The 17,167-nt window shown below is 36.7% G+C and overlaps 1 protein-coding gene across 3 annotated transcripts in view; it reads right to left on the bottom strand.

The window, feature by feature from the left end:
- The window catches only part of ulk2 (unc-51 like autophagy activating kinase 2), a 51,663-nt gene that overhangs the window by 17,480 nt on the left and 17,016 nt on the right, over nucleotides 1-17,167 (bottom strand). For 2 of the 3 annotated variants that reach the window (XM_087284071.1, XM_087284073.1), the window contains exons 4-13: nucleotides 10,536-10,568; nucleotides 8,138-8,174; nucleotides 5,182-5,355; nucleotides 4,790-4,863; nucleotides 4,585-4,686; nucleotides 4,082-4,140; nucleotides 2,946-3,028; nucleotides 2,818-2,868; nucleotides 2,649-2,737; nucleotides 1,937-2,108 (exon numbers count right to left, since the gene is read on the bottom strand). In XM_087284071.1, the coding sequence (XP_087140197.1) occupies nucleotides 1,937-2,108; nucleotides 2,649-2,737; nucleotides 2,818-2,868; nucleotides 2,946-3,028; nucleotides 4,082-4,140; nucleotides 4,585-4,686; nucleotides 4,790-4,863; nucleotides 5,182-5,355; nucleotides 8,138-8,174; nucleotides 10,536-10,568 (874 nt within the window). Of the gene's footprint in view, nucleotides 1-1,936; nucleotides 2,109-2,648; nucleotides 2,738-2,817; nucleotides 2,869-2,945; nucleotides 3,029-4,081; nucleotides 4,141-4,584; nucleotides 4,687-4,789; nucleotides 4,864-5,181; nucleotides 5,381-5,823; nucleotides 6,070-8,137; nucleotides 8,175-10,535; nucleotides 10,569-17,167 lie in introns of those variants that run through there. The other variant, XM_087284072.1, reaches the window with a different exon arrangement.

Below are 17,167 nucleotides of genomic sequence, written 5' to 3'. Positions count from 1 at the left end.
TTGCACAATAACACAACTGAATGAATAATTTCTAAATGATTATATTTTGTTAAATACAGGGTTTCTGCAGGTTTCTTTAAGTCAAATTTGAGACTTTTTAACAGCAGTATGAATGAAATTTTAGACTTATACAGGGGTAAACAGTAAGATTTTTTTTAATGACCCAATTACTTCAGTAAATAGTTTTTGTTTTAATGGAATCTCATGTAAAGGGATGTGTTGCTTTAGTTTTCTCTCCCTGCTTGAGGAATTTAATTAGGAGAATTAGCTGTAAACATGTCTAACTGCTGTTGTGATTTGTATCTCTTTGCAATAAAAACAAATATACAGTTGAAGTTAGAATTATTAAACCCCCTGAATTATTAGCCACCTGTTTATTTTTTTCCCAATTTCTGTTTAACGGAGAGAAGATTTTTTTCAACACGTTTCTAAATATAATAGTTTTAATAACTCATCTCTAATAATTTATTTATTTTATCTTTGCCATGATGACAACAAATAATATTTTAATAGATATTTTTCAAGACACTTCCATACAGCTTAAAGGGACATTTAAAGGCTTATCTAGATTAATTAGGTTATCTAGTCAGGTTTGGGTAATTAGACAAGGTATTGTATAACGATGGTTTGTTCTGTAGACTATCGAAAAAATTTGCTTAAAGGGGCAAATAATTTTGACCTTAAAATGGTTTTAAAAATGAAAAACTGCTTTTATTTTAGCTGAAATAAACAAAAGACTTTCTCTAGAAGAAAAAATATTATCAGACGTACTGTGAAAATTTCCTTGCTCTTTTAAACATTGTTTAGGGAATATTTAAAAAAGAAAAAAAAAGAATGAAAAGGTGGGCTAATAATTCTGAATTCAACTGCATATATAGTTTTGAGATGGATTATTGGTGATTTGGGTAGCTTTACTTGGACAAAAAAATAAATAAAAAAAGACCTGCTTTTCATGATTTAAGACATGCAACAAAATATTTAAGTGACTTTAAGACATTTTAAGACCTAAAATTTGGTTTATGAAATTTAAGACATTAATACTTTAAAAACTTGCAGACACTATGTAAAAAAATAAAATGAAAATCCGATGTTAGTTACATGTAATGCAGTAAAATTATGCACTTGCTAAACCATTCTTTTAAAATAACACTGAAAAAAACATTTATATATATATATATATATATATATATATATATATATATATATATATATATATATATATATATATATATATATATATATATATATATATATATATATATATATTTGCAAAACAGAAACAAAGTATTTCTTTCAAAGAAAGAAATGTATTTTTAAAGAATAATTTAAATTAACTACATGTACTTACTATATGGTTGAGGTTAGAATGTGGGTGAGCTTTAGGGTTAGATGTAATTATGCATAATTCATTGTAATTACTATAATAAGGGCATGGGTGTCTAACTATGTCCCCTTAAATCAAAGTGTCTAATTTACTTTTGATTTTCAGAATAAACCTCAGATTTATCTTGATTTGATGAATTTTTTTTCAGAATCATACAAAACAAAACTTAAAGCGATAGCTCACCCAAAAATGAAGATTTACAATTTACTCACCCTCAAGTTGTTCAAGTTTTTCCCTTTGAATACAAAAGAAGATGTTTTGAAGAAACCCATCAACTTCTATAAAAAATATTATGGAAGTCAATGGCTTCAAATCTCCAAGATTCTTCAAAATATCTTAATTTACGTTCAACTCAAACAGATTTGGAACAAGTGGAGGGTGAGTAAAAGATGGCTGATATCTTTTCTTTTTTATACTGGGAAAAATTATCCATTGGATTTACTTATCTTAAAAAAACTTAACTGAATCCAATGAATCTGTTTTTTTCAGAGTGCATTTTTGGTTTGTCAACTGTGTCCTGTGTAGTTCACTGTTCAGTGTTGTGTGACTCACAGGACTGTTCCCCAGACAGATGCGGCACCAGCACAAAGTCATCTGTGTCACAGGAGGAGTTTTTGCTGCTGGTGCTGCCGCCGGACTCCTTGGACAGCTGCAGATAGTTGGGAGGACCGAGAGGTGGAGAGGACAACACGTCTTCAGGGAGAGTCTGCATGTCTGGCAGTGACTGCAACACAAAGGTGGAGGTAAATGCAGGATTACCTTGAGCTGAGTCAGTGCTTTTAAACTGCAATCATCTCATACAATGCCCTAGTCCAGGCAGCTGCTCATACAAAATTAATAGCCCTCCTGTGAATGTTTTCAAATATGTCCCAAATTATGTTTCACAGAGCAATTTTACACAGTATTTCCTATAATATTTTTTCTTATGGAGAAAGTTTTATTTTTTATTTCGGCTAGAATAAAAGCAGTTTTACAATTTTTAAAAGAACTTTTACTTTTTAAGTTTATATAATAACTTGCCTAATTACCCTAACTTTCCTAATTAACCAAATTACCCTAGTTAAGCCTTTAAATTGCACTTTAAGCTGAATACTAGTATTTTAAAAAATAGCAAAGATGGCAAAGATAAAAGAAATCAATTATTAGAAATGTGTTGGAAAAAACTTTTCCGTTAAATAGAAATTGGGTGGCAAATATTCAGGGAGGATAATAATTCAGGAGGGATAATATTCAACTGTACCTGTGGCATTGTATTAATACTTACCGGAGGAGACACGTAACGGCAGGATGGAGAGCTGCCACATGTGCTGTCTGAGACCAAGCCTGAACATGAGGGCACTGGAACAGGGCATGCTGGGAAAAGAAAAAAAACAAGTTTTAGTGTCCAAATACACATTACTTGTGAAATCTGCTAAACAGTTGTTCATACTTACATTTTTTGATAGTTGATATCGGTTCCAAGAAAGGATGACTGAAGAAAGTGTCTGCAGATAGAAAGTATAAAAATTTGTGAAGGGAATAAAATTCTCACAATGAAATGAAGGAATGAAAAAATACTGACCAAAATCTATACGATCTTTCTGGTTTCTCTGAAGAAGCCCCAGCAGCAGGTCTTCCAGTTGAGGAGATGTCTCTCTCGGGATGCTGAGAACAGAAAGATTATTTAGTAAATGGCGCCAAGTGATTGGCTGTGTACAAAATGGCAAAAAAATCTGCTCAATTTCTTCTGTTAATTGTAAGTAAATAATGTGTTAGTATGAAGTGTCCTTTTCATTTCAGACATTTTATTGAAATACATTAATGTTCTTCAAATTATTAGCCAGAGCAGTAACAACTTGTCCAGTAAAAATCCTACAAAACTCTTTCATTAAAATCTATTAAAATGTATGAAAAGTATCATTTTATTTAGTAAAATTAGAAAATATTACAATAGAAAAAAACAAAAAATTGTATCTATTTCTGGTACACTATATTCAGATTTTATTAAAAATCATTCATGCTGATGTGAAGCTTAAGAAAAAAAACATCGTTGTGGATATTGATATTATCAATATCATTATTCATTCATTTTCCTTCAGCATATTCCCTTATTTATCAGGGGTTGCCACGGCGGAATGAACCACCAACTATTCCAGCATATGTTTTACGCAGCGGATGCTCTTTCAGCTCCAACCCAGTACTGGGAAACCCCCATACATTCTAGCATTCACACACACTATAGCCAATTTCGTTTATTCAGTTCACCTTTACCACATGTGTTTGGACTGAGGGAAAACCGGAGCTCCCGGAGAACACCAAATCGAACACGGGGAGAACATGCAAACTCCATCTATGTCATTATAAATACTAAAAAAAAGTTTTACGTCTTAGTCTTAATCTGTTTGTAGAACACCTTGATACAATTTTTCCGAGGTTTTTTGAATAACTAAAAATATATTCCAACCATAAAAGGGTGAGTGGTTTTTACTATACATTGTTAAAGGGATAGTTCATCCAAAATTAAAAATTGACTCACCCCCAAGTGATTTTAAACCTATATGAGTTTCCAATATTTTTCAAAATATCTTCTTTTGTGTTCAACTGAAAATATAAACTAATAAAGGTTTTTGACAAGTGACAGGTGAGTAAATGTTGACAGTATTTTCAGTTTTGGGTATCTATTAAACTTATAAAAACAAAAATAGTGAGTGTTCCTACTTTGGCACCAAAGACTTGTTCTTTTCATAGAACATCCTCAAGTCCTGGGGACTGTTAGCCTGGTCAAACATAACAGAAAAACACCATTACAAACATCACAACTTCACGTAAAAACAGCCTTCACATTAAAGGGATGGTTCCCCCAAAAATGTTAATTCTGTCATCCTTTACTGACCTATTGTTTCAAACCTTTATCAGATTTTTTATTCTGTTGAACACAAAAAAAGATATTCTGAAGAAAGTAAAAAAAATGTGTAATCATTTATCTCCATAGTAGGAAAAACAAATAGTTTTGAAGTAAACGGTTACAGGTTTCCAACATTTTTCAAAATATTTTCTTTTTGTGTTCAACAAAAAAAAAAAAAAAAAGAAAATCATAAATGCTTGGAACAAGTAAAGTGTTAGTAAATGATGACAGAATTTGGGGCGAACTATCACTTTAGGCATTCAACCGTAGCTAATAAATGACTTTTTGAGTTTGGAGACACTGTTATGAACCTCACCTGAAAAGGCGGCTTTCCCACGAGGCACTGGTAAATAACAGTCCCAATGCTCCACAGGTCAGCTTTGGCATCATAATTCTGGGACATGATGACCTCCGGGGCCTGCAGATGAAGGTGACAGATTATAAGAACATGATGCTGTCAGTGTCTCACGTCAGTGCTGTATTTCACAATCTGAGACAGCCTTCAGCCTGTGGCCACTGACCATGTACATCGGGGATCCACATAGTGTGGCTGCCATCATGTTGCTCTGGAGGTATCTCGCAAAACCAAAGTCGGCTGTTAAACAAAGAGAGCGCCAGTGTTATTAATAGCAACACAAAGAGTCACGACTTATAACTTCTACATAGACTCAGACAATGGAAACAAAAAGCTGGCTGTGTGAGAGATCAGAGGGCGGAAAGAGTATGATGGTATTCAATAGACTGCTAGCTATGAAAGATTGGGCACATACACAGTGGAATACAAACAGCCTGAATTATTTATTTCCAGGTTAGAGTCCCAGATTTGTAATGTGGTCTCAGACGTTTGAGTTATAGTGTGGATATTATACCTGCTAATGTAATATTAGCAGTAAATCATTGGCTAGTGTTTTACCGATCTTGATGCGTATGCCGTTGATGCTGGACTTCTTGCGGCCCGTGTAGGACAGCAGGATGTTCTGGGGTTTGAGGTCTCGATGGATGATCCCCTTGCTGTTAAGGATTCGCATGGCGGCTGCAATCTGCTGTAGAAAGACCCTCAGTGTGTCCTCTCTCAGAGTGCCCTTGGCTGGAAGGGAAAAGACAACGTACTGCTATAAAAACCTCATAAAACCTAATTTAATCAAATACCCTCACAGGTGGTGTGACCACAAAGACACGACACACAGTGTTTCTAAACAGGAAATTTCCTACTGTAGAACGTTTTCTGGTTATATAAGTTATATTATGGTCACTATTAAGAATAAAATTAAGAATTTCCTTAGTTATAATTATAATAATTCACAACACATCTGAATGTTAAGTGTTATTTTAAAAAGCAGATGAAAGCAAGATTGAAACTTCTTCCAATGTTTCTTACATCGATGGACCATTGACCAGGCATGTGAACCTACACTGAGCTCAAGCTTCGGTTAAGTTACAATTGACGTTATTGATCCGGTTCAATTCAGTATCACAGTGCATCATGATGCATTGATGATGGATTCCATCCACAAGTTTTAATTTGACTTCACATTATTATATATATGAACTGAACCTGAAGAAACAAAACTTACAAGAGTTCACACTTAGATATGCTTGACGCTAATAGCAGGTTTGGCAAAGTGAGGTAAAGGTGGAGATGGGGAGGACGTGGTTATTCTTCCAAAACGAAGGTCAGGTAGTAGGGGGAATTCAGTCTATTTATTGTAGGATGAATCAATTTGATTGGATTATTGCTGATTACGGATGAGAGACCAGCTGCGATCAGTCATATCACAACCTCCCTTCAAAATTAGTCTGTAAAACTACAACACTAAGTAAAAGCACAGAAGACAACTGTAGAATTTAATTTACACAAACTTAAGCAATATAAGTGCACAAAATAAGCAGTGAAATGTTAAAAATGTGAAATACCACTACTCTGCTGTACTGTACCGTCAGTGTCAGTGAAAAACTCAGTCCCAGTAAAGTCACAAGCAGTCAATTATGCGCAGTTGTCTGATTTTTGAGTAGGTGGCGCGTTTTAATTACTCACACTTGTCTCGCCTCCCTCACTATAGTACGCCACTGTGACATAGCACATGCGTGCCAAACGACGTCAGTATGCTATAATTGGTTATGATGTATTTCTGACAAATCATCCATGTCTGCATCGCAATGCATTGCATTTTTTATTTGATTTTGACATCCTACTAGCTTATTTTTTTGGGACAACTTAATTGTTTTATGTTCGATCCGCTTACATTTTTTAACTTAATTTAATGGATTTGTGTTGGGACAACATGCTTGAAGGAATTATGTGGAAACCTGCATTTTTTGCAATGTTGACAATTATAATTTATTAAATGGTAACTGATCTGTGATCTGTATGGAGCATGCCTCATAGTTTGCAGAATAACTGTCTAACTCTATAATTTATTGATTGTTTTTTTATAATGTTTGAAACTGTGTGTGAGCATAACTCTAGCACAAATGAGCACAACTAGACAAATCAAGAATTATAAAAAACAAAATTAGTTTTTACATTAAGTATGTTCCACTTTTTGACCTTCAAAAAAGCATTCTGTAATATTTGCTTATTTATTCTTTCATTTTCCTACATCCTTATTTATGAGGGATCGACACAGCTAACAATTTCGCATACGTTTTACGCAGCAGATCCCCTTCAAGACACAAACCAGTACAGGGAAACATCCATACACTTGCATTCACACAGGCACTCATACACTACGGTTAATTTTGTTTTTATCCAATTCACCTGTAGCTAATGTCTTTTGAACTGTGGGGGAAACCGGAGCACCCGGAGGAAACCCACAGGAACACGGGGAACATACAAACTCCACACTGAAATGCTAACTGGTCTAGCCGGGACTCGAACCAACAACCCTCTTGCTCTGAGGTGACAGTGCTAACCACTGAGCCACCATGCCACCACATTTTGCAATATATTTTTAAGAATTATATGTGCAAGCATCTCCTTTAGTTGGACTTGCTACAAAAAGTGCAACATACAGCAATTGCCAAATAGGTCAAGTTAGAGTTACATCAACTGGCCTGAAACTCTCTTTCTCTCTCAATAGCCCAGACCAATGCCAATATACTGAGTGCTGTGAGGCTGATGTCAAAACTCATTTTTGAATGAACCGTCCCCCTAGCGCTGATTGGTGTAAATGTGCAAATCAGAAGCTGTTAAGGGGTTTTACATGGAGTGACATCGCTCCAGTTCCCTCGTTAGAACAAAACGGGTGTAATCCACTGAGCGCTTAAGAGGATTCCCTTCGCCCAATCTGCTCTGTAAACAAAGCAATTATGATCTCAATGAACCTTGTACGGATCCCAAAACATGGTGTTCTACGTAGCTGCAAAGTTGTATAACTATGAAATGGTTGCATAATTATACAGCAGGAGAAGGGTAAGAGACCAAGGCCTGATGTACTCTGTTACCCATCATAGTTGCACAAAGATAACACTTCTTCTGAACATAACAAGGCTTAACAGTCCAGCCAACGTCATGTAAATAAACTAAATGACACCTGAGTCATTTAGTCATTGAGTCACACTGACTCTTTTATGCTTTCTGCATCATACAATCTATGAAAATAGGGTTTATAGACCAATCAAACTCTTAGATGGAACAAAGACTGTTTGTAAACATCAAACTGAAGTACATAGACTTCTCGGTTCATTCCCAATAGGTATTTGGGCAAACTCTATGAACTGTAAAAATATGGTAGTGGAGTGAGCAGTGACATTATTAGTGCATGTAAAGTAGGTGTGCTTTGTTATTGAGCCCTGGAGACAGACAATACCCTTGTTTAAAGTGGAAAAAAAACACTGATAGACGGAAGTCACTAAACAAAGCTGCTTACCTTGCAAATAATCTGCCAGGTCTCCTCCATTGCAGTACTTGAAAGGGAAACAAACAGAGAAAATAAAACTCGACTTCAAAATCAATAAGGAACAATAAAAAAGCTATGTCGAGGCTTAGGGACTGGATATTTCATGGACAGGGTGGTGTAGTGACAAACACATCAATAAGTCTGATGAAGTGATGCAGTATTATGGGACTGTCAGCCTGTATTGGTTTACAGCAAATTTTTCCATTATTGATGGAAAGAGAGAAACCGACCTGAGCACACAAGGTGTTGAGTATAGAGATAATAGACTATGGTTAAAATGATATTACATCTGTGAGACAAATAAAGGCAGTGTTCAGTGTGCTGGTTTTACTTTCCCTCCAGCTGAAGTTACGTTTTTACAACAGTTTGAAGTGGTTTCAGATCGGACAGGGAAAAACTCTGCTTTGAAACCCATTCATGTCAATATTTTGTGCAGCACAAGGCCATTTTATTCCTGCATTGACCAAAGTGCAAAATCAGTGGAGCGTCCTGTCGACTAGCTTGTGGTCGAATTTCAAAATGTATCTCTCCAGCAGGCACATGACGTCAACATGACATCAGATTGACGTTGAACCCCAACGTCGTGGGACGTTACATTTTGTTTGGAAATGAAAATCGGGTTGATGTCAGAACCCAACGTCAGGCTGACATCAATGCCCAACATCCGACAGACATTGCATTTTGGTTATCCAACACAACCTAAAAACAATTAAATATCAACATCTAATGATGTTACAGCGTTGACGTCTATCAGATGTTGGATTTTGATTACCAACAAACAAGTATCAGTATTTGACGTCAATATGACGTTGGTTTAAGATGTTGGCTCAACAATGGATTTTGGTAACTTTCTAAAATCTAATTGGAACGTCAAAATAACATTGTCTTCTGACACTGCTAACCTAAATCTAACCCAATAATAATTTCTTATGACATTGTGTGTCTGCTGGGTCTATACATGAACCAGGCTTGCTCACCATAAAAGCAAATTAAGCTCAAATAACACCCCAACGACAAGACATTTCTATGTAGTATATGTCAGCCCAATGCTGGTAAAGTAGCACCTCTTGACTGTGAATAAAATGTGGTTACTTTACTGGCTTGTGTTAAAAAAAACAGTATAATTGGAGTTGAATTAAAAAAGGCTTAAACATTTATTAACAATATAAATATATATATATATATATATATATATATATATATATATATATATATATATATATATATATATATATATATATTAAAAAGCATTGTCAGTTTTGGTTTTTGTCCAAGTGCATCTAATTTTTTGGTTTTGGGCCAAATGTTTAGTAAATCCCTTAAAAAACACATGCACATTTAGAAAATCTTTGAGAACAGCAAAAGATTAGCAAAATACTTAATAGTAGTGACTAACTAAAAATAAAATTAAAGAAATAGCCGGAAGAAAGATACTTTTATAATTTTTATTAATATTAAATTATTCAGCGACCTTGCAGTCAGGTGACAGCGCTACCCACTGCGCCACCTCACCGCCTCATATTAAATTAGTTTTTTTTTTAAACAATTTTTCATCAACTTTTGTATTTTCAATTTTAAAGTATTAGTAATTTTTTTGCCTTTTTAACATTTTTAAAGTGTCTATATGCATTTATGCATTTTTTTTTATGTTTTAAGCATTCTAATGCATGAAAGGTAGTTTTATGGGTTTAGTTTTAAATACTTATAATAGCCATCATTATATATCTCATTTCTTTCTTTGTTTATTTTTGTAATAATAATTAAAATTTCCATTTCAAAATTTCCTGGTATTTTCAGGCCCTACAGACTCCCCTATTTCAGATCAGAGAAGGGAAAACTAATGGCTTCTCACTTCTTATTTACTAAAACATTTTCATTTCCATACAGTCAGATGATCACTCTTTGGGAATTAAACCCATCACCTTGCTAGCACACTTTTTATTGTTGGATCAACAGGAAAACCTCCATGAACTTGGAAACTTGTACATGCGCATGAAGCAACAGCATCAGTTTGTACAAAGCGTGACTAACTCAGATGTTGATTATCTGTAAATGAGCCAATTTCGAGCTCAAAACAGTTTCTCAGGTCACTATTACCAATACTGAGAAAACCAGCAGGTTGCATGATCAGACGTGCTGGACTCATATTTCATGCTAAAGATACTGAAAAGCCCTTGAAATTGTTTATGAGAGCAGCTTTCCATGAAGGGGTATTTTTAGATTGGCATGTTGATGTGTTTGTTTCTGCAGTGTTGAGCAATACTAGAAAGCATAGCCATAAAACATTAGGCACGCTGCAGCCTGGTGATGAAAACAAGAGCATGTGGCTGTGAGAAACAAGATGGAGACATAAAAAAAAATAACTCACCTCCATAACCAGAAATACAGAACTTGGCGTTTCCTGAAAGTAAAAAAGAAAACGAATAAGCAACACATAACAGAAACATCCTTCAACATTGCTGGTTTGTTTGCACACAGGTCTATATCCTCAAGCAACCAGGTGTCTTTAGAAATCAGGGCACGTGCACGAGTAAAGACGACTCGCGTTTCATATTCTGGCATGCAAACATCTTGTTGTTGAAACCGTCTAGCCTCATAACAGCTATTAGAGCTGCTGTGTCAATATTGAAGTAATTAGACACTGAAGGCTGGCCAAATAAAAAAAACACGAGACCCTTGGCGTTTCCCAGGAAGTGGGCTGTTACATTAAACAAGACGAGCCACCAATCTACAGTCTGATCTGTAAGTTTCATGATTCATGGTAACTTTCAGGGAATTGATGCTGGCAGCCCATTAATGCATTTGTGATGGACTGATCCATTAACAAGGAAAGTGCGGCCATTTTATGTGCTGCTCATAAGTGGTTGCCTGTGAAGAGTGTGTGGGAAGAGTTTTTAGCGGTCAACACTCCATCTGCCCACATCAGCTCCTCACTAGATCTCATTACCTCACCCATTCAGGATGACTGAATATTCCAAATCTCTGCTACTCATTTGGATGATTTAAAAAGGAAATGATCTGTAAGGTCAACCAGAGATTTAAATATTTACATTTGTAACACTGGCAGCCCGGTGGTGCAGTGGGTAGCGCTCTCGCCTCACAGCAAGATGGTCGCTGGTTTGAGTCTAAGCGTTTGCATGTTCTACCCATGTTCGAGTGGGTTTCCTCCGGTTGCTCTGGTTTACCCCACAAGTGCAAAGACATGCGGTATAGGTGAATTGGGTAAACTAAAATTGTCCATAGTATATGTGTGTAAATAGAAGTGAATGGGTTTTTCTAAGTGATGGGTTGCAGCTGCATAAAACATTTGCTGGATAAGTTAAGACTAAGCCGAAAATAAAATAAATGAATGACAATAGTAACGCACCTTTCCTATGAACAATTCAATGGTGAATGCTAAGTTTAAGAGATATATCAGTATCGTAGCAGCTGAAACTGAATATTTATTTAATATTTTTTACTTAGCTGTCTGGTGAAGGATGTCATGGTCTTCAGAACGCAGGAAAACAATTGTTTTTTATAATGTAAAGTCTGTCGAAGTGCATGATATAAGTAAGAAAAAAGCTAATATGTAAAAATAATGGAAATAGGGCTGCACCATATTGGAAAAAAACTGACATTGTGTTGTTTTATTTTTTTCTGATATATATATATATATATATATATATATATATATATATATATATATATATATATATATATATATATATATTGTGATATGAATATAATTTCACCAGATGATTTGTATAGCTCAGTTTGGGAAAATCTAAATTTTATATTGATTGGGATGCTTTCCCAGGACGAATAATTTGCATGAATTAAATGTAAAGCGGATTTTCTTGATTTCTGTATTCAGGTACACTTTATCATCTTTATTGTTTTAAAAAAATAAACAATCTTTGACAAAATGTTAGAACTTTTTGTAAACAAATTTAAATACACTCTTAATCTCATAGTCATAGGCCTTAAAAACAAAGCAAACAAGCAAATGAAAAACACTTACCCTTTATAGATTAAACTTAACTATGTGGTTTCTACTTAAATTTCCTAATGGATGAACAAGTTATGACTGATCTTGAACTGAACTGATATTGCAGATGGTGCAATGTGTCTATTGTGGATTTGCACCTTGCGATATCGCTGCTGAAACGATATATTGTGCAGTCCTAGATCGAATGCACATTATGTGCACAGTAGAGAACATGACTGTGCATATAACAGCCAAAACTACATGGCGAACTACAAGACTGTGTGCAAGCCTATAGTTTTTCTTACTGACATGCATGCAGAATAAAGCAATTTTAGTTAAATCTCAATGAACAGGAATACTTTCAACAATATTGCCATTTGTACACAATATATTTTAAAAACGCAGTTTCCATTTTATATAGTGACTATTATAACAACTGTATATACACTGTATAACCCTGACCTAATCCACACTTAAAGGAACAGTCTACTTTTTTTTGGAAATGGACAAGTCACCTATGTTAAACAAAAATTTTTGCATCCATTAAGCTGACCTCCAGGGGCCTCATGTACGAAGACTTGCGTTGAAATCATACTAAAACATTGCGTACGCACAAAGCTGTAAATGTGCGTACGCAGTAAAATATTCAGAAAACCCCTCCCTGCCTCCTCCCCCGCATAAATATGCTAATGACTCTACCTTGGCAAACCAAATGAAAAAGCAATGACAAAAGCAAGCAAAAAGAGAGACTTTGAACAGAATGTGAATTGGAGGTGCTCTAATCGGAGGTAGATCGGAGAAAAACTGTGTTATTTGCAAGTTTGTCATTGGAATGAGCTAGTTAAGTGTTTTCCGCCCGTTTGATAAAGCTAAAGAGGGAGAACATTAGCAGCGCGAGTGGCGTAGCTCGTAAAGCGCATGGCAACAAGTTTTAACACTGTCATTTATGAACTTGGTTCAAATCCAGCATCTGATGAACTTATTCTTCTTTTTTCCCCATTACATACCAGATTTTGGCTACTCTTCATCATGAGGAAGACAAGTAGGAATCATTATTAAGTCTGTGTATTATGTTAAGTGCATTTGAGCATCACATATTATTTGCACATTTATTGAATGGAAATGTTTCTGATTCACGTATACAAATTCGTCTTCAGATGGCGCCTTTATAGCAATGTGCGTGCAGTTGATCGCTCCAATTACAATCCCTGCAAGTTGCCATTGTTGTTAGGCTGGTCAACTGTATGGTATGGAAACCTTATATACCTGCTAGACATGTGAATGATCTCGTCCCATACAGCTGCCATTGCACAGCTCAAAGATACTTTGTAATGTAGAATTTTAACACAATAGCCCAGGGGTGGGCAAACTCGGTCCTGGAGGGCCGGTGTCCTGCACAGTTTAGCTCCAACCCTAATCAAACACACCTGCTTATAGATTTCTTGTGATCTTAAAGACACTGATTAGCATGTTCAGGTGTGTTTGACTAGTGTTGGAACAAAACTCTGCAGGGACACCGGCCCTCGAGGATCAAGTTTGCCCATCCCTGCAATAGCCTCTAGGAGTTCATTTCATCGTTAGTAAATCCAAACATGAGTGTAAAATGTGGCGTACGCAAAGTTTTTGTGTGCACGCAGCATTGATACATGAGGCCACAGGTCTGGCAGGAGTACTTTTAGCTTAGCTTGGCATAAATCATTGAATTGAATTAGACCATTAGTATCTTTGTCAAAAAAAGATTTGATTATTTTCCTATTTAAAGCTTAACTCCTCTGTAGTTACGCTGTGTAGTAAGACGATGGAAAATGATTAATTTTCTATTGCTCATTCCAGCTCAATAATCAAGGAATTTTGCTACCATACCATGACTGCAGCAGGCGCAGTGACAATTTGCAATGACTGAAAATAGTCTCCAGCTAGGTAACAACATAACAGCAATGTGTAATATCATTGCGCCTGCTGAAGCTATGGCGAAGCAGCAAAAATCCTTGATTATGCCAGATGGTCTAATGGTCTAATCAGATTCAATGATTTATGCTTAGCTAAAACTGCTTTTGCCAGACCAGCTGAACAGATTAAACTCTAGGTGACTTGTAAAATGAGCCTATTTCTAAACAAAATGTAAGCGTTCCTTTAAAGCTAATATTAAATCGCTCTTGATGCAGTGAAATTTCAGCAATATTCAAAAATGCATTTGAAGGGAAGCAATCAGTGATTTTTATTCAGTGTTTTCCTGGTGTGCATTTTCAATATGACAGTTTTGTTCAGATGAAATATTGAGATCCAGATCCTTTTATTACCACTGATTTCATTTATTCACAGTCACATTGATTTAAATGATTTAAAGCATGCTGGATTTAACCTTAATCAACATCTTCTGCTCAAGGAATCGTGACGTGACAAGATTGGCTTTCTGCAAGTGGATACTTCTCTGTAATCTAATCCCTGGAAAGCCCCCTTTCCCAGTTCAGCTTTAGATCTGTTTATGGGATCTGGGATCAATGCAGCCTACAAGGGGCATCGCCCCTAGTTGTCAGTCTGATTGCATAATATGTTTTGAGCGGGCTGTGGGGGGATGGGATGGAGAAAGGAAGTGGAGCTGCTCTGGCTGGGCGGAGGGGCCGGTCAACTCGAGGATGTCATTAACTTCGTCATCGCATATCAGTACTTTCTTAAACCTGACCTCTTTGCCTGTGACTTTAAAACTGACGCCAGATGGCCCAGAGGGTGATAAGCACAAACAAACAAACTGGACATTTCACGAGAGGTGCAAGCAAAACCGTTGACCAAATGTGGGCAGGAAAAGGAAAAACAAACAGCAATGAGTCCAGAACCACGTCCAAACACACAAGAGCCGCCCTGATCTTCTCCTGCCAATGATGTCCTTGCTTCTTGGCAAGAAATGAAAATCCACTTGGGCTCTTGCCGAACAAAATGCATCATGATTTAAGAGCGGTGGTGATATCATCTATATTTATCATGTAAACAAGGTCAGTTACCAAATACTGGACTCTGAACTAACAGCTTAAATAACTGAAGTGCCATCATTTTACCACAGAACAATGTTCTTAGTGGTAAAGATAATGTTGTTTAATGTGTTTAGAGATGCATAAAACATTCATATTTACATAATATACATATATTTATTTACGACATAATATTTGCCAACAGGACAACATACCTGCATATAAAAATAAAAATAATATATCAATGGCATACTGACCAATCAAATTAGAGTTGACAATAGATTGAAAACTGTTGCAGTTCTTTTGACAAGTATTTCTATATGATTATATATTGGACTATGCCTATTCTATTCTACACTCATCGGCCACTTTACTAGGTACACCTGTCTAACTGCATGTTTACACAAATGTCACATGGCAGCAACTCAATGCATTTAGGTATGTAGACATGGTCAAGACGATCTGCTGCAGTTCAAAATGACCATCAAAATGGGAAAGAAAGGTGATTTAAGTGATTTTGAACATGGCGTGGTTGTTGGTGCCAGACGGGCTGGTCTGAGTATTTCCGAAACTGCCGATGGGATTTTCACACACAACCATCTCTAGGGTTTACAGAGAATGTTCCGAAAAAGAGAAAATATCCAGTGAGCGGGAATTCTGTGTGCACAAATACCTTGTTGATGCTAGAGGTCAGAGGAGACTGGCTAGACTGGTTTGAGCTGATAGAAAGGCAACAGTAACTCAAATAACCACTCGTTACAATCGAGGTATGCAGAAGAGCATCTCTGAGCGCACAACATATCCAACCTTGAGGCGGATGGGCTACAGCAGCAAAAGACCACACCGGTTGCCACTCCTGTCAGCTAAGAACAGGAAACTGAGGCTACATTTCACACAATCTCTCCAAAATTGGACAATAAAAGACTGGAAGTGTGTCTCAAATTCTGCTGCAACATTTGGATGGTAAAGTCAGAATTTGGCATCATCAATGTGAAAGCATAGATCCATCCTGCATTGTATCAGCAGTTCAGGCTGGTGTGGTGGTGTAATTCATTCATTAATTTTCTTGTCGGCTTAGTCCCTTTATTAATCCGGGGTCACCACAGCGGAATGATCCGCCATCTTATCCAGCAAGTTTTTATGCAGCGGATGCCCTTCCAGCCGCAACCCATCTCTGGGAAACATCCACACACACATTCACTCATACACTACGGACAATTTAGCCTACCCAATTCACCTGTAACGCATGTCTTTGGACTGTGGAGGACACTGGAGCACCCGGAGGAAACCCACGTGAAGGCAGGGAGAACATGCAAACTCCACACAGAAACACCAACTGAGCCGAGGTTCGAACCAGCGACCTTCTTGCTGTGAGGCAACAGCACTACCTACTGCACCACTCCCTCGCCATGGTGGTGTAATGTGTGGGGGATATTTTCTTGGCACACTTTGGGTCCATTAGAACCAATTGAGCATCGTGTCAATGCCACAGCCTACCTGAGTATTGTTGCAGACCATGTCCATCCCTATAGGACCACAGTGTACCCATCTTCTGATGGCTACTTCCAGCAAAATAACGCACAATGTCATAAAGCACAAATCATCTCAGACTGGTTTGTTGAACATGACAATGAGTTTACTATACTCAAACGACCTTCACAGTCACCAGAGCTCAATCCAATAGAGCACCTTTGGGATGTGGTGGAACGGGAGATTCGCATCATGGACGTGCAGCCGACAAATCTGCAGCAACTGGGTGATGCTATCTTGTCAATATGGACACAATTCTCTGGGGAATATTTCCAGTATCTTGTTGAATCTATGCCACAAAGGATTAAGGCAGCTGTGAAGGCCAAAGGTGGTCCAACACAGTACTAGTAAAGTGTACCTAATGTGTATGTGCATGTGCCTGTCTATTTAATGGACACAATATGAATAAGCTACAACAAGTCAGTTGTGTGGATACAGACAACAGTTATGTTTGCTGTACTAGCAATATGTAACAAAACAGTAATATACTTTAGCAACATTAGCATTAGACTAGTTAATCATTGAACTAGCCAA

Source organism: Danio rerio, chromosome 15 (assembly GCF_052040795.2).
Source record: "Danio rerio strain M-AB ecotype USA chromosome 15, GRCz13ab, whole genome shotgun sequence".
Lineage (NCBI taxonomy): Eukaryota > Metazoa > Chordata > Actinopteri > Cypriniformes > Danionidae > Danio > Danio rerio.
Note: the sequence above shows the minus strand (reverse complement) of the source record. Positions and strands in the feature narration are given on the sequence as shown.